We start from the raw sequence: 23,640 nt of genomic DNA, 5'->3' as shown, positions 1-23,640 counted from the left end.
AGTGCTAGAGAATATAATAGAGAACAATCACATCCAATAGTGACATCCAACTATAGAGCAAAGTGCTAGAGAATATAATAGAGAACAATCACATCCAATAGTGACATCCAACTATAGAGCAAAGTGCTAGAGAATATAATAGAGAACAATCACATCCAATAGTGACATCCAACTATAGAGCAAAGTGCTAGAGAATATAATAGAGAACAATCACATCCAATAGTGACGTCCAACTATAGAGCAAAGTGCTAGAGAATATAATAAAGAACAATCACACCCATTAGTGACATCCAACTATAGAGCAAAGTGCTAGAGAATATAATAGAGAACAATCATATCCAATAGTGACATCCAACTATAGAGCAAAGTGCTAGAGAGTATAATAGAGAACAATCACATCCAATAGTGACATCCAACTATAGAGCAAAGTGCTAGAGAATATAATAGAGAACAATCATATCCAATAGTGACATCCAACTATAGAGCAAAGTGCTAGAGAATATAATAGAGAACAATCATATCCAATAGTGACATCCAACTATAGAGCAAAGTGCTAGAGAATATAATAGAGAACAATCACATCCAATAGTGACGTCCAACTATAGAGCAAAGTACTAGAGAATATAATAGAGAACAATCACATCCAATAGTGACGTCCAACTATAGAGCAAAGTGCTAGAGAATATAATAGAGAACAATCACATCCAATAGTGACATCCAACTACAGAGCAAAGTGCTAGAGAATATAATAGAGAACAATCATATCCAATAGTGACATCCAACTATAGAGCAAAGTGCTAGAGAATATAATAGAGAACAATCACATCCAATAGTGACGTCCAACTATAGAGCAAAGTGCTAGAGAGTATAATAGAGAACAATCATATCCAATAGTGACATCCAACTATAGAGCAAAGTGCTAGAGAGTATAATAGAGAACAATCATATCCAATAGTGACATCCAACTACAGAGCAAAGTGCTAGAGAATATAATAGAGAACAATCACATCCAATAGTGACATCCAACTATAGAGCAAAGTGCTAGAGAATATAATAGAGAACAATCACATCCAATAGTGACATCCAACTATAGAGCAAAGTGCTAGAGAATATAATAGAGAACAATCACATCCAATAGTAACATCCAACTATAGAGCAAAGTGCTAGAGAATATAATAGAGAACAATCACATCCAATAGTGACATCCAACTATAGAGCAAAGTGCTAGAGAATATAATAGAGAACAATCACATCCAATAGTGACATCCAACTATAGAGCAAAGTGCTAGAGAATATAATAGAGAACAATCACATCCAATAGTGACATCCAACTATAGAGCAAAGTGCTAGAGAATATAATAGAGAACAATCATATCCAATAGTGACATCCAACTATAGAGCAAAGTGCTAGAGAATATAATAGAGAACAATCACATCCAATAGTGACATCCAACTATAGAGCAAAGTGCTAGAGAATATAATAGAGAACAATCACATCCAATAGTGACATCCAACTACAGAGCAAAGTGCTAGAGAATATAATAGAGAACAATCACATCCAATAGTGACATCTAACTTTAGAGCAAAGTGCTAGAGAATATAATAGAGAACAATCACATCCAATAGTGACATCCAACTATAGAGCAAAGTGCTAGAGAATATAATAGAGAACAATCATATCCAATAGTGACATCCAACTATAGAGCAAAGTGCTAGAGAATATAATAGAGAACAATCACATCCAATAGTGAGATCCAACTATAGAGCAAAGTGCTAGAGAGTATAATAGAGAACAATCACATACAATAGTGACATCCAACTATAGAGCAAAGTGCTAGAGAATATAATAGAGAACAATCACATCCAATAGTGACATCCAACTATAGAGCAAAGTGCTAGAGAATATAATAGAGAACAATCACATCCAATAGTGACATCCAACTATAGAGCAAAGTGCTAGAGAATATAATAGAGAACAATCACATCCAATAGTGACATCCAACTATAGAGCAAAGTGCTAGAGAATATAATAGAGAACAATCACATCCAATAGTGACATCCAACTATAGAGCAAAGTGCTAGAGAATATAATAGAGAACAATCACATCCAATAGTGACATCCAACTACAGAGCAAAGTGCTAGAGAATATAATAGAGAACAATCACATCCAATAGTGACATCCAACTACAGAGCAAAGTGCTAGAGAATATAATAGAGAACAATCACATCCAATAGTAACATCCAACTATAGAGCAAAGTGCTAGAGAATATAATAGAGAACAATCACATCCAATAGTGACATCCAACTATAGAGCAAAGTGCTAGAGAATATAATAGAGAACAATCACATCCAATAGTGACATCCAACTATAGAGCAAAGTGCTAGAGAATATAATAGAGAACAATCACATCCAATAGTGACATCCAACTATAGAGCAAAGTGCTAGAGAATATAATAGAGAACAATCATATCCAATAGTGACATCCAACTATAGAGCAAAGTGCTAGAGAATATAATAGAGAACAATCACATCCAATAGTGACATCCAACTATAGAGCAAAGTGCTAGAGAATATAATAGAGAACAATCACATCCAATAGTGACATCCAACTACAGAGCAAAGTGCTAGAGAATATAATAGAGAACAATCACATCCAATAGTGACATCTAACTTTAGAGCAAAGTGCTAGAGAATATAATAGAGAACAATCACATCCAATAGTGACATCCAACTATAGAGCAAAGTGCTAGAGAATATAATAGAGAACAATCATATCCAATAGTGACATCCAACTATAGAGCAAAGTGCTAGAGAATATAATAGAGAACAATCACATCCAATAGTGAGATCCAACTATAGAGCAAAGTGCTAGAGAGTATAATAGAGAACAATCACATACAATAGTGACATCCAACTATAGAGCAAAGTGCTAGAGAATATAATAGAGAACAATCACATCCAATAGTGACATCCAACTATAGAGCAAAGTGCTAGAGAATATAATAGAGAACAATCACATCCAATAGTGACATCCAACTATAGAGCAAAGTGCTAGAGAATATAATAGAGAACAATCACATCCAATAGTGACATCCAACTATAGAGCAAAGTGCTAGAGAATATAATAGAGAACAATCACATCCAATAGTGACATCCAACTATAGAGCAAAGTGCTAGAGAATATAATAGAGAACAATCACATCCAATAGTGACATCCAACTACAGAGCAAAGTGCTAGAGAATATAATAGAGAACAATCACATCCAATAGTGACATCCAACTATAGAGCAAAGTGCTAGAGAATATAATAGAGAACAATCACATCCAATAGTGACATCCAACTATAGAGCAAAGTGCTAGAGAATATAATAGAGAACAATCACATACAATAGTGACATCCAACTATAGAGCAAAGTGCTAGAGAATATAATAGAGAACAATCACACCCAATAGTGACGTCCAACTATAGAGCAAAGTGCTAGAGAATATAATAGAGAACAATCACATCCAATAGTGACATCCAACTATAGAGCAAAGTGCTAGAGAATATAATAGAGAACAATCACATCCAATAGTGACATCCAACTATAGAGCAAAGTGCTAGAGAATATAATAGAGAACAATCACATCCAATAGTGACATCCAACTATAGAGCAAAGTGCTAGAGAATATAATAGAGAACAATCACATCCAATAGTGACGTCCAACTATAGAGCAAAGTGCTAGAGAATATAATAGAGAACAATCACATCCAATAGTGACATCCAACTATAGAGCAAAGTGCTAGAGAATATAATGGAGAACAATCACATCCAATAGTGACATCCAACTATAGAGCAAAGTGCTAGAGAGTATAATAGAGAACAATCACATCCAATAGTGACATCCAACTATAGAGCAAAGTGCTAGAGAGTATAATAGAGAACAATCATATCCAATAGTGACATCCAACTATAGAGCAAAGTGCTAGAGAGTATAATAGAGAACAATCATATCCAATAGTGACATCCAACTACAGAGCAAAGTGCTAGAGAATATAATAGAGAACAATCACATCCAATAGTGACATCCAACTATAGAGCAAAGTGCTAGAGAATATAATGGAGAACAATCACATCCAATAGTGACATCCAACTATAGAGCAAAGTGCTAGAGAATATAATAAAGAACAATCACACCCATTAGTGACATCCAACTATAGAGCAAAGTGCTAGAGAATATAATAGAGAACAATCACATCCAATAGTGAGATCCAACTATAGAGCAAAGTGCTAGAGAATATAATAGAGAACAATCACATCCAATAGTGACGTCCAACTATAGAGCAAAGTACTAGAGAATATAATAGAGAACAATCATATCCAATAGTAACATCCAACTATAGAGCAAAGTGCTAGAGAATATAATAGAGAACAATCACATCCAATAGTGACATCCAACTATAGAGCAAAGTGCTAGAGAATATAATAGAGAACAATCACATCCAATAGTGACATCCAACTATAGAGCAAAGTGCTAGAGAGTATAATAGAGAACAATCATATCCAATAGTGACATCCAACTATAGAGCAAAGTGCTAGAGAATATAATAGAGAACAATCACATCCAATAGTGACGTCCAACTATAGAGCAAAGTGCTAGAGAGTATAATAGAGAACAATCACATCCAATAGTGACGTCCAACTATAGAGCAAAGTGCTAGAGAATATAATAGAGAACAATCACATCCAATAGTGACATCCAACTATAGAGCAAAGTGCTAGAGAATATAATAGAGAACAATCACATCCAATAGTGACGTCCAACTATAGAGCAAAGTGCTAGAGAATATAATAGAGAACAATCACATCCAATAGTGACATCCAACTATAGAGCAAAGTGCTAGAGAATATAATAGAGAACAATCACATCCAATAGTGACATCCAACTATAGAGCAAAGTGCTAGAGAATATAATAGAGAACAATCACATCCAATAGTGACATCCAACTATAGAGCAAAGTGCTAGAGAATATAATAGAGAACAATCACATCCAATAGTGACATCCAACTATAGAGCAAAGTGCTAGAGAATATAATAGAGAACAATCACATCCAATAGTGACATCCAACTATAGAGCAAAGTGCTAGAGAATATAATAGAGAACAATCACATCCAATAGTGACATCCAACTATAGAGCAAAGTGCTAGAGAATATAATAGAGAACAATCACATCCAATAGTGACATCCAACTATAGAGCAAAGTGCTAGAGAATATAATAGAGAACGATCATATCCAATAGTGACATCCAACTATAGAGCAAAGTGCTAGAGAATATAATAGAGAACAATCACATCCAATAGTGACATCCAACTATAGAGCAAAGTGCTAGAGAATATAATAGAGAACAATCACATCCAATAGTGACATCCAACTATAGAGCAAAGTGCTAGAGAATATAATAGAGAACAATCACATCCAATAGTGACATCCAACTATAGAGCAAAGTGCTAGAGAATATAATAGAGAACAATCACATCCAATAGTGACATCCAACTACAGAGCAAAGTGCTAGAGAATATAATAGAGAACAATCACATCCAATAGTGACATCCAACTATAGAGCAAAGTGCTAGAGAATATAATAGAGAACAATCACATCCATTAGTGACATCAAACTATAGAGCAAAGTGCTAGAGAATATAATAGAGAACAATCACATCCAATAGTGACATCCAACTATAGAGCAAAGTGCTAGAGAGTATAATAGAGAACAATCACATCCAATAGTGACATCCAACTATAGAGCAAAGTGCTAGAGAATATAATAGAGAACAATCATATCCAATAGTGACATCCAACTATAGAGCAAAGTGCTAGAGAATATAATAGAGAACATTCACATCCAATAGTGACGTCCAACTATAGAGCAAAGTGCTAGAGAATATAATAGAGAACAATCACATCCAATAGTGACATCCAACTATAGAGCAAAGTGCTAGAGAATATAATAGAGAACAATCATATCCAATAGTGACGTCCAACTATAGAGCAAAGTGCTAGAGAATATAATAGAGAACAATCACATCCAATAGTGACGTCCAACTATAGAGCAAAGTGCTAGAGAATATAATAGAGAACAATCACATCCAATAGTGACATCCAACTATAGAGCAAAGTGCTAGAGAATATAATAGAGAACAATCACATCCAATAGTGACATCCAACTACAGAGCAAAGTGCTAGAGAATATAATAGAGAACAATCACATCCAATAGTGACATCCAACTATAGAGCAAAGTGCTAGAGAATATAATAGAGAACAATCATATCCAATAGTGACATCCAACTATAGAGCAAAGTGCTAGAGAATATAATAGAGAACAATCATATCCAATAGTGACGTCCAACTATAGAGCAAAGTGCTAGAGAATATAATAGAGAACAATCACATCCAATAGTGACGTCCAACTATAGAGCAAAGTGCTAGAGAATATAATAGAGAACAATCATATCCAATAGTGACATCCAACTATAGAGCAAAGTGCTAGAGAATATAATAGAGAACAATCACATCCAATAGTGACATCCAACTATAGAGCAAAGTGCTAGAGAGTATAATAGAGAACAATCACATCCAATAGTGACATCCAACTATAGAGCAAAGTGCTAGAGAATATAATAGAGAACAATCACATCCAATAGTGACATCCAACTATAGAGCAAAGTGCTAGAGAATATAATAGAGAACAATCACATCCAATAGTGACATCCAACTATAGAGCAAAGTGCTAGAGAATATAATAGAGAACAATCACATCCAATAGTGACATCCAACTATAGAGCAAAGTGCTAGAGAATATAATAGAGAACAATCACATCCAATAGTGACGTCCAACTATAAAATATCCATGGATTATAGAACCATAAATCTAATCCACCCGGGTAATAGATGAGATCAGTCATATAAAGATGTCACGAGAGAGCAGGAAGAAAGGCGCAACAATGGAAGCCCCATGCGAATCGGCAAATCGCAGTCCAGCTTCTTTAAGGTTGAGATGGTGTATCTAAGCCTACCATGTGTGATACTATGAGATGGTGTAGCTAAGCCTATCATGTGTGATACTGTCTCATGTTGCTGTATCTAAGCCTACCATGTGCAATACTATGAGCTGGTGTATCTAAGCCTATCATGTGTGATACCGCCTCATGTTAATGATGTATCTACCATGTGTGATACTATGAGCTGGTATATCTAAGCCTATCATGTGTGATACTGTCTTGTGTTGATGATGTATCTAAGCCTTCCATGTGTGATACTATGAGCTGCTGTATCTAAGCCGAACATGTGTGATACTGTCTTGTGTTGATGTTTCTAAGCCTTCCATGTGTGATACTATGAGCTGCTGTATCTAAGCCGAACATGTGTGATACTGTCTTGTGTTGATGTATCTAAGCCTTGCATGTGTGATACTATGAGCTGCTATATCTAAGCCAATCATATGTGATATTATCTCATCTTGATGCTGTTGTGTCCCTTCCCTCAGGAATGAAGATGATGGGGATTATAACAGTGAAGATGATGGGGGAGAGGGGGATAATAACAGCCAGTGCTCCTTGCTGTCCAGGTAGAGGGGTTGCGGTGACCTGCATGGTGTGTCGTTTTAGGGTGACCCTATGTGTGCTGCTGAACCCCCTGAACCCCATAATCTGGATGTTTCTAGTTCTTCCTATGTCTTCCGGATCTTCTGCCTCAATAAAAAATTATAATTATATCTGTTTCTAGGAAAGCTGAGTGACAGCCAATTTGGCTGCCAGTTGTCACCCAGCTTTCCTAGAGTCGTAGTCATGCAGTGTCTGTTCTCCTCTGACTTACAACCTCACAACTAGGGGGACTATTCAGAATTCCAGGAGCATCGGTCCCACCAGTCCTGATTTTATGTGGGACTGTCTTACCAACCAGACCACAAAGGGGCAGAGTTTATGCTAATTTGAATAAAAGGGGCATTTTTTCGTCATTTTTTTAGGATGGTGCTCAAAATGTCCTCTTATTTAGGATTAAAATGCTGGGAAGCGTGTAGGTGCTGATATCACGGTCATATTGGTTGTCACCCAGATCTCCCAGTAAGTGACACGACTAGGAAACGGCTGGAGAAATGTCTTAGTAATCTGGGTTTTGTTTTATTTTAGAAGGAAACGTCTCGGCTGGAGGTTGGTGTATATTCATATATGTGAATATTTATATAGGAATTAATGTTATTCTAGTTGCACTTCTCTTCACCTGCCACTAGGTGGCGCTAGAGAAGTAAGCCACTGGTGTCTTTATCTTCAGTAGCGCCTTTTGACTACCCAGACCTGTCCAATCCAGGGATCCAGCCTTAAGCCCCTCCCACTAGCGAGCAAGCTATCAGTCATGTTACTATGTATGCCCGCTGTGAGACCATGAACCTTCGACCATCTGACCAAAACCCCTGGTTCCCCTTATTCATTGGAGCAATCCAGTACCTCTCCACCTGTTGACATGGTTAACCTTTAGGGATAGGGTTTTACCGTCAGTGTTACCATCTGACATTTATCCGTGACTTGTCACAAGATGGCTAACTGTGGAATTCCCCTTTAAGTAAATCATTCATCTAAAAATGTGAGGGAATTCAACAAAAACTGTATAGTTATGTCCCAGGCGGCAGCTAGATTGCTTTCTATTGAAATCGAAGTAGGAGGAGAAGTTAGCTACTTCCTCCCTCACTGATATCACTATTGAACTGTACTTCCCAGCATTCTTTGCTTTTCAGTTTATCAAAACACAAAACCATATTTACTTCTGGGCTATCAATGAGGGAGAAGGTTCATCTCCCTCTGACACATTCATGGGGGACAAATGACATTTGGTCACTCATATTAGACCACGTGTCACAGTCTTCAAGCGGAGATTCAGTCGAGCATGTTACTGCTCAGTGAGAGGGATGGAGGTTCTTCCACTGCCAGGGAGAGTTGAGAGAAGGAAGAAGACCCTGTGAACAGATGACAGAGAAATAAGTACAATGAAAGCTAATATGGCTGCCACTGGTAGATGTCAGACAGCTACTTCCTGTCCCAGAAACAGGAGAAGTCTGGAGCATAACTTATAAAGTTCAAGAACTAACCTTGCTGTAAAAATATCTGTGCTTTAGGAAAATCTTGTAGAATATAATTATTCCAATTAGTTCCCGCTTATTTGTGGCGCCAGCGCAGATCCGTCACGCACGCCCCCGATGTTCTGTCACCCTGACAACTGTATAACGCAGCTCAGCTCAATGACAAAGTCCCGGGGCTGTAATCAGCTGTCAGGGTGGAATAGCAGTAACAAAACTCTTCATTAAACTTGTGACACGTGACTACGATGAAGAAGCAGCCGGTGCGGAGGAATTATTTATCATCGTGTTTACAGTACAACATTCTGGATGAAAAGAAACGGTGCACTAAGAAGTCATCGGAAAGTTCTACAGTGTTATGTACATGCTGAAAGAGCATGAGTGACAATCAACATGACCGGAAAATAGCATGGCTGACAACCAACATGGCCGGAATATAGCATGGCTGACAACCAACATGGCCGGAATATAGCATGGCTGACAACCAACATGGCCGGAATATAGCATGGCTGACAACCAACATGGCCGGAATATAGCATGGCTGACAACCAACATGGCCGGAATATAGCATGGCTGACAACCAACATGGTCGGAATATAGCATGGCTGACAACCAACATGGCCGGAATATAGCATGGCTGACAACCAACATGGCCGGAATATAGCATGGCTGACAACCAACATGACCGGAATATAGCATGGCTGACAACCAACATGACCGGAATATAGCATGGCTGATAACCAACATGACCGGAATATAGCATGGCTGACAACCAACATGACCGTTATATAGCATGGCTGACAACCAACATGACCGGAATATAGCATGGCTGACAACCAACATGACCGGAATATAGCATGGCTGACAACCAACATGACCGGAATATAGCATGGCTGACAACCAACATGACCGGAATATAGCATGGCTGACAAGCAACATGACCGGAATATAGCATGGCTGACAACCAATATGGCCGGAATATAGCATGGCTGACAACCAACATGACCGGAATATAGCATGGCTGACAACAAACATGACCGGAATATAGCATGGCTGACAACCAATATGGCCGGAATATAGCATGGCTGACAACCAACATGGCCGGAATATAGCATGGCTGACAACCAATATGACCAGAATATAGCATGGCTGATAACCAATATGGCTGGATTATGGTATGGGTGACAACTAATATGGCCAAATATAGGGCATGGGTGACAACCACTATGACAGACAATATAGCTTGGTTTACAGACAATTGGGCATGGGTCACAACTATAGAGCCAACAATATGGCATGGGAGACAACCAATGTGGCTGACAATATGGTAATGGTGACAACCAATATAGCCAACAGTATGGCTTAGGTGACAACCAATATGGCTGACATATAGCAATAGTGACAACTAATATGGCAGGCAATATGGCATGGGTAACAACCACTATAGGTAACAATAGGGCATGGGTGACAACCAATCTGTTACAGCTGTGACTTGAGTTGTCACCCAGCGTCTTCAGCCTGGTTATAGGGGCAGGGGAGGTATCACTAGACATTCCCTGTGATTCCTTAGACTGGTCGGGTCTGGTTATAATTCTGAATAATGTCATATTATTTGTCTTCCAATTTTAAATCAATAGTCCATCAGAATTTTTCGATTACGAAGTAAATGCCCCATATAAATGTTGTCCTTATTTTACAGCCCCATGTCATAGCCGATCACAGGTGATGGTGACTTTTCGTACTGGACCCCTCTGAGCTCTACATAAAGTATCCTGTAAAGGCATTTAATAAGAGTTGGCATCGAATCCTGGCGGCTCTTTTAAGGGGATTACGACTTTCACAAACCCCTTTTTGTAAAAAAAAATATCCCGATCAGATGATCAAGACTGCTAAGACTCAATTGTGCTGGTTTTCTATTCAGTGCCACCTATAGGGCAGGAGAGGTATTACAGACTGTCTGAACTCATTTAATAGCAACTTTGCTGATTCAGTAAAAAAGGGGCCAATGAAAGCTCATGAGGGGCCACCGGATCTACTGACTGGCTTGCTGGACTGTCTGATCGATCGCTCTGCAGTGATGTGGGGGTTTTCTGTACTTTGCATGTTGTGTTTTGTGGGTTTTCATTGGTTTGATAACTGAAGAATGAGCGGCATATGATATGTATCAAGAGGTGTGATATAAACATAGAGCCCCCTACAGGGGAGAGGATGACATAGCACATGGAACTTGTATTTGACCCTTCTTTTTTGCACTAATAGGTTAACATGTGTGTAAATGACAAACTCTGCTCTGCTACATCTGTTAATGGCCAATCAAGACTTAAAGTGAACTTCCCATTTTGCATTTACTTTAAAATCAGGCAAAAGTCTTGACTGTTGGAGCCTCCGGTCTCACAGACTGCCTCCCTGTAACACCCTTGCTTTACACTGCAGTTCTGCTCCATAAGAGGTCAGCTATGATCAATGACTCCAGCTTCGCTACATTGTCTGTTGGAGTCTGAGGTAGTCTGAGGTAGTCTGCAATCCATCTCATCAGGGGCTCAGACTGCTGCCTCCTGCTTTACACTGCAGCTGCGTTTCGCCTCGTTTTTTTTTCTCTAGTTTTTTTTTTTTTTTTGCACATTTTTAAAAAAACTTACATTTGAGCATTTATAAAGTATAGACCTTTGTGTTTCCACATAGAGGAGTGGGTCGGCCAGACTCCAGAGACCGGACCACCCGCCCCTCCTCCTCCAGATGGATTTAAAATGAAATGTCTACTGATATAAAGTCCATGAGAATAGTAAATGTCCTGTCGTGATCTGTCCTGTCGTGATATGTCCTGTCGTGATATGTCCTGTCGTGATATGTCCTGTCGTGATATGTCCTGTCGTGATAGGACAGAAACTATTTAATCAACATGAACCTTCACGCTTTGTATTCAAATCATTTCAGCCATGACGATGATCGCCAGGAGGAGAGTAAGAGGCTCGTTGGGTAAATATCTCCCCTCTCCAGTGTTATTATCTGCAGTGTTTATAGACGCGATACATGTGATGTGGGGGACGGAGACCAGTGGGAAGTCAGACTGGGAGATACATAGTGGAAGGAACAGCAGCACAGAGTATGTCAGGGGAGGAGTGTTCTGATCTTGTAGGAGGTCACATACTGAGAGAGTTACATAGTGGAAGGAGCAGAGTCCTCAGCAGCACAGATTATTTCAGGAGAGACGTGCTGATTTTGTGGTATGCTAGATAGTGGAAAGAGCAGGATCCTGAGTAGCACAGAGTATTTCAGGAGAAGCGTGTTCTGATCTTGTTGCAGGTCACAGACTGAGAGTTTAGTGGAAGGAGCAGGGTCTTAAGTAGCACAGAGTATTTCAGGAGAGGAGTGTGTTGAGCTTGTGGGAGGTCACAGACTGATCATTACGGCACATACTGGAAGGACCAAGGTCCTCAGCAGCACAGAGTATTTCAGGAGATGAGTGTGTTGATCTTGTGGGAGGTCAAAGACTGAGTGTTACATAGTGGAATAAACAGGATCCTCAGCAGCACAGAGTATTTCAGGAGAGGAGTGTGCTGATCTTGTGGGAAGTTACAGACTGAGAGTTACATAGTGGAAGGAGCCGTGTCATCAGCAGCACAGAGTGTTTCAGCAGAGGAGTTTGCTGATCTTGTGGCAGGTCACATACTGAGAGTTACATAGTAGAAGGAGCAGGGTCTTGAGTAGCGCAGAGTATTTCAGGAGAGGAGTGGGCTGATCTTGACGGAGGTTACATACTGAGAGTTACATAGTGGAAGGAGCAGGGTCATCAGCAGCACAGAGTGTTTCAGGAGAGGAGTGCTGATCTTGTGGGTGGCAGTGACCTGTCCACCGGTGATGATGTTGTTACTTTGTGTCGTTGTGTATCAGTTATGCTGTGGTTATTGTCTCACTGTCACCAACTGTCATTTTTTTCGGCATGTTGGAAGTGAGGTGACCCGATGTCACGGGCAGCGCCCCTGTGTTGTTTTGCCCTGGTGTTAGTGGGGGTGAGGGAGTCGTGCTGTATGTGATACCCTGGGCGTGTAGCGCGTGTATATCGGATGACATGTCTGTATTTCTCTCTCTGCTACATCAGCAAGATGTCCGACATGAGGAACAAGATGAATGACGGGCATAAGATGGTCACCAGGCAAGTGATGTGTGCCGTGTCTACCTCATCTATACACAGTGCCAACATGGCGGGGGTACCGGGTCACCTCCACCTCATCATCTATACAGAGTGCTGAATATATACACACAGTGCCAACATGGCGGGGGCACCGGGTCACCTCCACCTCATCATCTATACAGAGTGCTGAGCATATACACAGTGCCAACATGGCGGGGGCACCGGGTCACCTCCACCTCATCATCTATACAGAGTGCTGAATATATACACACAGTGCCAACATGGCGGGGGCACCGGGTCACCTCCACCTCATCATCTATACAGAGTGCTGAGCATATACACAGTGCCAACATGGCGGGGGTACCGGGTCACCTCCACCTCATCATCTATACAGAGTGCTGAATATATACACACAGTGCCAACATGGCAGGGGCACCGGGTCACCTCCACCTCATCATCTATACAGAGTGCTGAATATATACACAGTGCCAACATGGCGGGGGTACCGGGTCACCTCCACCTCATCATCTATACAGAGTGCTGAGCTTATACACACAGTGCCAACATGGCAGGGGCACCGGGTCACCTCCACCTCATCATCTATACAGAGTGCTGAGCATATACACAGTGCCAACATGGCGGGGGTACCGGGTCACCTCCACCTCATCATCTATACAGAGTGCTGAGCATATACACAGTGCCAACATGGCGGGGGCATCGGGTCACCTCCACCTCATCATCTATACAGAGTGCTGAGCATATACACAGTGCCAACATGGCGGGGGTACCGGGTCACCTCCACCTCATCATCTATACAGAGTGCTGAGCATATACACAGTGCCAACATGGCGGGGGTACCGGGTCACCTCCACCTCATCATCTATACAGAGTGCTGAGCATATACACAGTGCCAACATGGCGGGGGTACCGGGTCACCTCCACCTCATCATCTATACAGAGTGCTGAGCATATACACAGTGCCAACATGGCGGGGGTACCGGGTCACCTCCACCTCATCATCTATACAGAGTGCTGAGCATATACACAGTGCCAACATGGCGGGGGTACCGGGTCACCTCCACCTCATCATCTATACAGAGTGCTGAGCATATACACAGTGCCAACATGGCGGGGGTACCGGGTCACCTCCACCTCATCATCTATACAGAGTGCTGAATATATACACACAGTGCCAACATGGCGGGGGTACCGGGTCACCTCCACCTCATCATCTATAGAGAGTGCTGAATATATACACACAGTGCCAACATGGCGGGGGCACCGGGTCACCTCCACCTCATCATCTATACAGAGTGCTGAGCATATACACAGTGCCAACATGGCGGGGGTACCGGGTCACCTCCACCTCATCATCTATACAGAGTGCTGAGCATATACACAGTGCCAACATGGCGGGGGTACCGGGTCACCTCCACCTCATCATCTATACAGAGTGCTGAGCATATACACAGTGCCAACATGGCGGGGGTACCGGGTCACCTCCACCTCATCATCTATACAGAGTGCTGAGCATATACACAGTGCCAACATGGCGGGGGTACCGGGTCACCTCCACCTCATCATCTATACAGAGTGCTGAGCATATACACAGTGCCAACATGGCAGGGGTACCGGGTCACCTCCACCTCATCATCTATACAGAGTGCTGAGCATATACACAGTGCCAACATGGCGGGGGTACCGGGTCACCTCCACCTCATCATCTATACAGAGTGCTGAGCATATACACACAGTGCCAACATGGCGGGGGTACCGGGTCACCTCCACCTCATCATCTATACAGAGTGCTGAGCATATACACAGTGCCAACATGGCGGGGGTACCGGGTCACCTCCACCTCATCATCTATACAGAGTGCTGAATATATACACACAGTGCCAACATGGCGGGGGTACCGGGTCACCTCCACCTCATCATCTATACAGAGTGCTGAGCATATACACACAGTGCCAACATGGCGGGGGTACCGGGTCACCTCCACCTCATCATCTATACAGAGTGCTGAATATATACACACAGTGCCAACATGGCGGGGGTACCGGGTCACCTCCACCTCATCATCTATACAGAGTGCTGAGCATATACACACAGTGCCAACATGGCGGGGGTACCGGGTCACCTCCACCTCATCATCTATACAGAGTGCTGAATATATACACACAGTGCCAACATGGCGGGGGTACCGGGTCACCTCCACCTCATCATCTATACAGAGTGCTGAATATATACACACAGCGCCAACATGGCGGGGGTACCGGTTCACCTCCACCTCATCATCTATACAGAGTGCTGAGCATATACACACAGTGCCAACATGGCGGGGGCACCGGGTCACCTCCACCTCATCATCTATACAGAGTGCTGAGCATATACACACAGTGCCAACATGGCGGGGGTACCGGTTCACCTCCACCTCATCATCTATACAGAGTGCTGAGCATATACACACAGTGCCAACATGGCGGGGGCACCGGGTCACCTCCACCTCATCATCTATACAGAGTGCTGAGCATATACACAGTGCCAACATGGCGGGGGTACCGGGTCACCTCCACCTCATCATCTATACAGAGTGCTGAGCTTATACACACAGTGCCAACATGGCGGGGGTACCGGGTCACCTCCACCTCATCATCTATACAGAGTGCTGAATATATACACACAGTGCCAACATGGCAGGGGTACCGGGTCACCTCCACCTCATCATCTATACAGAGTGCTGAGCTTATACACACAGTGCCAACATGGCGGGGGTACCGGGTCACCTCCACCTCATCATCTATACAGAGTGCTGAATATATACACACAGTGCCAACATGGCAGGGGTACCGGGTCACCTCCACCTCATCATCTATACAGAGTGCTGAGCATATACACAGTGCCAACATGGCGGGGGTACCGGGTCACCTCCACCTCATCATCTATACAGAGTGCTGAGCATATACACAGTGCTAACATGGCGGGGGTACCGGGTCACCTCCACCTCATCATCTATACAGAGTGCTGAGCATATACACAGTGCCAACATGGCGGGGGTACCGGGTCACCTCCACCTCATCATCTATACAGAGTGCTGAGCATATACACAGTGCTAACATGGCGGGGGTACCGGGTCACCTCCACCTCATCATCTATACAGAGTGCTGAGCATATACACAGTGCCAACATGGCGGGGGTACCGGGTCACCTCCACCTCATCATCTATACAGAGTGCTAAGCATATATACACAGTGCCAACATGGCGGGGGTACCGGGTCACCTCCACCTCATCATCTATACAGAGTGCTGAGCATATACACAGTGCCAACATGGCGGGGGTACCGGGTCACCTCCACCTCATCATCTATACAGAGTGCTAAGCATATATACACAGTGCCAACATGGCGGGGGCACCGGGTCACCTCCACCTCATCATCTATACAGAGTGCTGAATATATACACAGTGCTAACATGGCGGGGGCACCGGGTCACCTCCACCTCATCATCTATACAGAGTGCTGAGCATATACACAGTGCCAACATGGCGGGGGTACCGGGTCACCTCCACCTCATCATCTATACAGAGTGCTGAGCATATACACAGTGCCAACATGGCGGGGGCACCGGGTCACCTCCACCTCATCATCTATACAGAGTGCTGAGCATATACACAGTGCCAACATGGCGGGGGTACCGGGTCACCTCCACCTCATCATCTATACAGAGTGCTGAATATATACACACAGTGCCAACATGGCGGGGGTACCGGGTCACCTCCACCTCATCATCTATACAGAGTGCTGAGCATATACACACAGTGCCAACATGGCGGGGGCACCGGGTCACCTCCACCTCATCATCTATACAGAGTGCTTAGCATATACACAGTGCCAACATGGCAGGGGCACCGGGTCACCTCCACCTCATCATCTATACAGAGTGCTGAGCATATACACAGTGCCAACATGGCGGGGGTACCGGGTCACCTCCACCTCATCATCTATACAGAGTGCTGAGCTTATACACAGTGCCAACATGGCGGGGGTACCGGGTCACCTCCACCTCATCATCTATACAGAGTGCTGAGCATATACACAGTGCCAACATGGCGGGGGTACCGGGTCACCTCCACCTCATCATCTATACAGAGTGCTGAGCTTATACACAGTGCCAACATGGCGGGGGTACCGGGTCACCTCCACCTCATCATCTATACAGAGTGCTGAGCATATACACAGTGCCAACATGGCAGGGGTACCGGGTCACCTCCACCTCATCATCTATACAGAGTGCTGAGCTTATACACAGAGCCAACATGGCGGGGGTACCGGGTCACCTCCACCTCATCATCTATACAGAGTGCTGAGCATATACACAGTGCCAACATGGCGGGGGTACCGGGTCACCTCCACCTCATCATCTATACAGAGTGCTGAATATATACACACAGTGCCAACATGGCGGGGGTACCGGGTCACCTCCACCTCATCATCTATACAGAGTGCTGAGCATATACACACAGTGCCAACATGGCGGGGGCACCGGGTCACCTCCACCTCATCATCTATACAGAGTGCTGAGCATATACACAGTGCCAACATGTTGGGGGTACCGGGTCACCTCCACCTCATCATCTATACAGAGTGCTGAGCATATACACACAGTGCCAACATGGCGGGGGTACCGGGTCACCTCCACCTCATCATCTATACAGAGTGCTGAGCTTATACACAGTGCCAACATGGCGGGGGTACCAGGTCACCTCCACCTCATCATCTATACAGAGTGCTGAGCATATACACACAGTGCCAACATGGCGGGGGTACCGGGTCACCTCCACCTCATCATCTATACAGAGTGCTGAGCATATACACACAGTGCCAACATGGCGGGGGTACCGGGTCACCTCCACCTCATCATCTATACAGAGTGCTGAATATATACACACAGTGCCAACATGGCGGGGGTACCGGGTCACCTCCACCTCATCATCTATACAGAGTGCTGAGCATATACACAGTGCCAACATGGCGGGGGTACCGGGTCACCTCCACCTCATCATCTATACAGAGTGCTGAGCATATACACACAGTGCCAACATGGCGGGGGTACCGGGTCACCTCCACCTCATCATCTATACAGAGTGCTGAGCATATACACACAGTGCCAACATGGCGGGGGTACCGGGTCACCTCCACCTCATCATCTATACAGAGTGCTGAATATATACACACAGTGCCAACATGGCGGGGGTACCGGGTCACCTCCACCTCATCATCTATACAGAGTGCTGAATATATACACACAGTGCCAACATGGCGGGGGCACCGGGTCACCTCCACCTCATCATCTATACAGAGTGCTGAATATATACACACAGTGCCAACATGGCGGGGGCACCGGGTCACCTCCACCTCATCATCTATACAGAGTGCTAAGCATATACACAGTACCAACATGGCGGGGGCACCGGGTCACCTCCACCTCATCATCTATACAGAGTGCTGAGCATATACACAGTGCCAACATGGCGGGGGCACCGGGTCACCTCCACCTCATCATCTATACAGAGTGCTGAGCATATACACACAGTGCCAACATGGCGGGGGTACCGGGTCACCTCCACCTCATCATCTATACAGAGTGCTGAGCATATACACAGTGCCAACATGGCGGGGGCACCGGGTCACCTCCACCTCATCATCTATACAGAGTGCTGAGCATATACACAGTGCCAACATGGCGGGGGCACCGGGTCACCTCCACCTCATCATCTATACAGAGTGCTGAGCATACACACAGTGCCAACATGGCGGGGGTACCGGGTCACCTCCACCTCATCATCTATACAGAGTGCTGAATATATACACACAGTGCCAACATGGCAGAGGTACCGGGTCACCTCCACCTCATCATCTATACAGAGTGCTGAGCATATACACACAGTGCCAACATGGCGGGGGTACCGGGTCACCTCCACCTCATCATCTATACAGAGTGCTGAGCATATACACAGTGCCAACATGGCGGGGGCACCGGGTCACCTCCACCTCATCATCTATACAGAGTGCTGAATATATACACACAGTGCCAACATGGCGGGGGTACCGGGTCACCTCCACCTCATCATCTATACAGAGTGCTGAGCATATACACAGTGCCAACATGGCGGGGGCACCGGGTCACCTCCACCTCATCATCTATACAGAGTGCTGAGCATATATACACAGTGCCAACATGGCGGGGGCACCGGGTCACCTCCACCTCATCATCTATACAGAGTGCTGAGCATATACACACAGTGCCAACATGGCGGGGGCACCGGGTCACCTCCACCTCATCATCTATACAGAGTGCTGAATATATACACACAGTGCCAACATGGCGGGGGTACCGGGTCACCTCCACCTCATCATCTATACAGAGTGCTGAGCATATACACAGTGCCAACATGGCGGGGGCACCGGGTCACCTCCACCTCATCATCTATACAGAGTGCTGAGCATATATACACAGTGCCAACATGGCGGGGGTACCGGGTCACCTCCACCTCATCATCTATACAGAGTGCTGAGCATATACACAGTGCCAACATGGCGGGGGTACCGGGTCTCCTCCACCTCATCATCTATACAGTGTGCTGAGCATATACACACAGTGCCAACATGGCGGGGGTACCGGGTCACCTCCACCTCATCATCTATACAGAGTGCTGAATATATACACAGTGCCAACATGGCGGGGGTACCGGGTCACCTCCACCTCATCATCTATACAGAGTGCTGAGCATATACACAGTGCCAACATGGCGGGGGTACCGGGTCACCTCCACCTCATCATCTATACAGAGTGCTGAGCATATACACAGTGCCAACATGGCAGGGGTACCGGGTCACCTCCACCTCATCATCTATACAGAGTGCTGAGCATATACACACAGTGCCAACATGGCGGGGGTACCGGGTCTCCTCCACCTCATCATCTGTACAGATTTCTGAGCATATACACAGTGCCAACATGGCGAGGGTACCGGGTCACCTCCACCTCATCATCTATACAGAGTGCTGAGCATATACACAGTGCCAACATGGTGGGGGTACCGGGTCATCTCCACCTCATCATCTATACAGAGTGCTGAGCATATACACAGTGCCAACATGGCGGGGGTACCGGGTCACCTCCACCTCATCATCTATACAGAGTGCTGAGCATATACACAGTGCCAACATGGCGGAGGTACCGGGTCACCTCCACCTCATCATCTATACAGAGTGCTGAGCATATACACAGTGCCAACATGGCGGGGGTACCGGGTCTCCTCCACCTCATCATCTATACAGTGTGCTGAGCATATACACACAGTGCCAACATGGCGGGGGTACCGGGTCACCTCCACCTCATCATCTATACAGAGTGCTGAATATATACACACAGTGCCAACATGGCGGGGGTACCGGGTCACCTCCACCTCATCATCTATGCAGAGTGCTGAATATATACACACAGTGCCAACATGGCGGGGGTACCGGGTCACCTCCACCTCATCATCTATACAGAGTGCTGAGCATATACACACAGTGCCAACATGTTGGGGGTACCGGGTCACCTCCACCTCATCATCTATACAGAGTGCTGAGCATATACACACAGTGCCAACATGGCGGGGGTACCGGGTCACCTCCACCTCATCATCTATACAGAGTGCTAAGCATATACACAGTACCAACATGGCGGGGGTACCGGGTCACCTCCACCTCATCATCTATACAGAGTGCTGAATATATACACACAGTGCCAACATGGCGGGGGTACCGGTTCACCTCCACCTCATCATCTATACAGAGTGCTGAGCATATACACAGTGCCAACATGGCGGAGGTACCGGGTCATCTCCACCTCATCATCTATACAGAGTGCTGAGCATATACACAGTGCCAACATGGCGGAGGTACCGGGTCATCTCCACCTCATCATCAAATACAGAGTGCTGAGCATATACACAGTGCCAACATGCCGGGGGTACCGGTTCACCTCCACCTCATCATCTATACAGAGTGCTGAGCATATACACAGTGCCAACATGGCGGAGGTACCGGGTCATCTCCACCTCATCATCAAATACAGAGTGCTGAGCATATACACAGTGCCAACATGGCGGGGGTACCGGGTCATCTCCACCTCATCATCTATACAGAGTGCTTAGCATATACACAGTGCCAACATGGCGGGGGTACCGGGTCACCTCCACCTCATCATCTATACAGAGTGCTGAGCTTATACACGGAGCCAACATGGCAGGGGTACCGGGTCACCTCCACCTCATCATCTATACAGAGTGCTGAGCATATACACAGTGCCAACATGGCGGGGGTACCGGGTCACCTCCACCTCATCATCTATACAGAGTGCTGAGCATATACACAGTGCCAACATGGCGGGGGTACCGGGTCACCTCCACCTCATCATCTATACAAAGTGCTGAGCATATACACAGTGCCAACATGGCGGGGGTACCGGGTCACCTCCACCTCATCATCTATACAGAGTGCTGAGCATATACACAGTGCCAACATGGCGGGGGTACCGGGTCACCTCCACCTCATCATCTATACAGAGTGCTGAGCATATACACACAGTGCCAACATGGCGGGGGCACCGGGTCACCTCCACCTCATCATCTATACAGAGTGCTGAGCATATACACAGTGCCAACATGGCGGGGGTACCGGGTCACCTCCACCTCATCATCTATACAGAGTGCTGAGCTTATACAGAGAGCCAACATGGCGGGGGTACCGGGTCACCTCCACCTCATCATCTATACAGAGTGCTGAGCATATACACAGTGCCAACATGGCGGGGGTACCGGGTCACCTCCACCTCATCATCTATACAGAGTGCTGAGCATATACACAGTGCCAACATGGCGGGGGTACCGGGTCACCTCCACCTCATCATCTACACAGAGTCCTGAGCATATACACACAGTGCCAACATGGCGGGGGTACCGGGTCACCTCCACCTCATCATCTATACAGAGTGCTGAGCATATACACAGTGCCAACATGGCGGGGGTACCGGGTCACCTCCACCTCATCATCTATACAGAGTGCTGAGCATATACACACAGTGCCAACATGGCGGGGGCACCGGGTCACCTCCACCTCATCATCTATACAGAGTGCTGAGCATATACACAGTGCCAACATGGCGGGGGTACCGGGTCACCTCCACCTCATCATCTATACAGAGTGCTGAGCTTATACAGAGAGCCAACATGGCGGGGGTACCGGGTCACCTCCACCTCATCATCTATACAGAGTGCTGAGCATATACACAGTGCCAACATGGCGGGGGTACCGGGTCACCTCCACCTCATCATCTATACAGAGTGCTGAGCATATACACAGTGCCAACATGGCGGGGGTACCGGGTCACCTCCACCTCATCATCTACACAGAGTCCTGAGCATATACACACAGTGCCAACATGGCGGGGGTACCGGGTCACCTCCACCTCATCATCTATACAGAGTGCTGAGCATATACACAGTGCCAACATGGCGGGGGTACCGGGTCACCTCCACCTCATCATCTATACAGAGTGCTGAGCATATACACACAGTGCCAACATGGCGGGGGTACCGGGTCATCTCCACCTCATCATCTATACAGAGTGCTGAGCATATACACACAGTGCCAACATGGCGGGGGCACCGGGTCACCTCCACCTCATCATCTATACAGAGTGCTGAGCATATACACACAGTGCCAACATGGCGGGGGCACCGGGTCACCTCCACCTCATCATCTATACAGAGTGCTGAGCATATACACAGAGCCAACATGGCGGGGGCACCGGGTCACCTCCACCTCATCATCTATACAGAGTGCTGAGCATATACACAGTGCCAACATGGCGGGGGCACCGGGTCACCTCCACCTCATCATCTATACAGAGTGCTGAGCATATACACAGTGCCAACATGGCGGGGGTACCGGGTCATCTCCACTTCATCATCTATACAGAGTGCTGAGCTTATACACAGTGCCAACATGGCGGGGGCACCGGGTCACCTCCACCTCATCATCTATACAGAGTGCTGAGCATATACACAGTGCCAACATGGCGGGGGTACCGGGTCACCTCCACCTCATCATCTATACAGAGTGCTGAGCATATACACACAGTGCCAACATGGCGGGGGTACCGAGTCACCTCCACCTCATCATCTATACAGAGTGCTGAGCATATACACAGTGCCAACATGGTGGGGGTACCGGGTCACCTCCACCTCATCATCTATACAGAGTGCTGAGCTTATACACAGAGCCAACATGGCGGGGGTACCGGGTCACCTCCACCTCATCATCTATACAGAGTGCTGAGCATA

General features: G+C 45.6%; 1 protein-coding gene across 1 annotated transcript in view; it reads left to right on the top strand.

Moving 5' to 3' along the window:
* Positions 1-23,640, top strand: part of LOC142724192 (otoferlin-like) — a gene marked incomplete at its 3' end in the record, with an annotated part of 137,500 nt that overhangs the window by 93,510 nt on the left and 20,350 nt on the right. The window contains exons 6-8 of the mRNA XM_075848956.1: positions 7,532-7,612; positions 12,050-12,091; positions 13,215-13,268. Coding sequence (XP_075705071.1) covers positions 7,532-7,612; positions 12,050-12,091; positions 13,215-13,268 — 177 coding nt within the window. The remainder of the gene's footprint in view (positions 1-7,531; positions 7,613-12,049; positions 12,092-13,214; positions 13,269-23,640) is intronic.

This window comes from Rhinoderma darwinii, unplaced genomic scaffold (assembly GCF_050947455.1).
Source record: "Rhinoderma darwinii isolate aRhiDar2 unplaced genomic scaffold, aRhiDar2.hap1 Scaffold_574, whole genome shotgun sequence".
Classification (NCBI taxonomy): Eukaryota; Metazoa; Chordata; class Amphibia; order Anura; family Rhinodermatidae; genus Rhinoderma; species Rhinoderma darwinii.
Note: the sequence above shows the minus strand (reverse complement) of the source record. Positions and strands in the feature narration are given on the sequence as shown.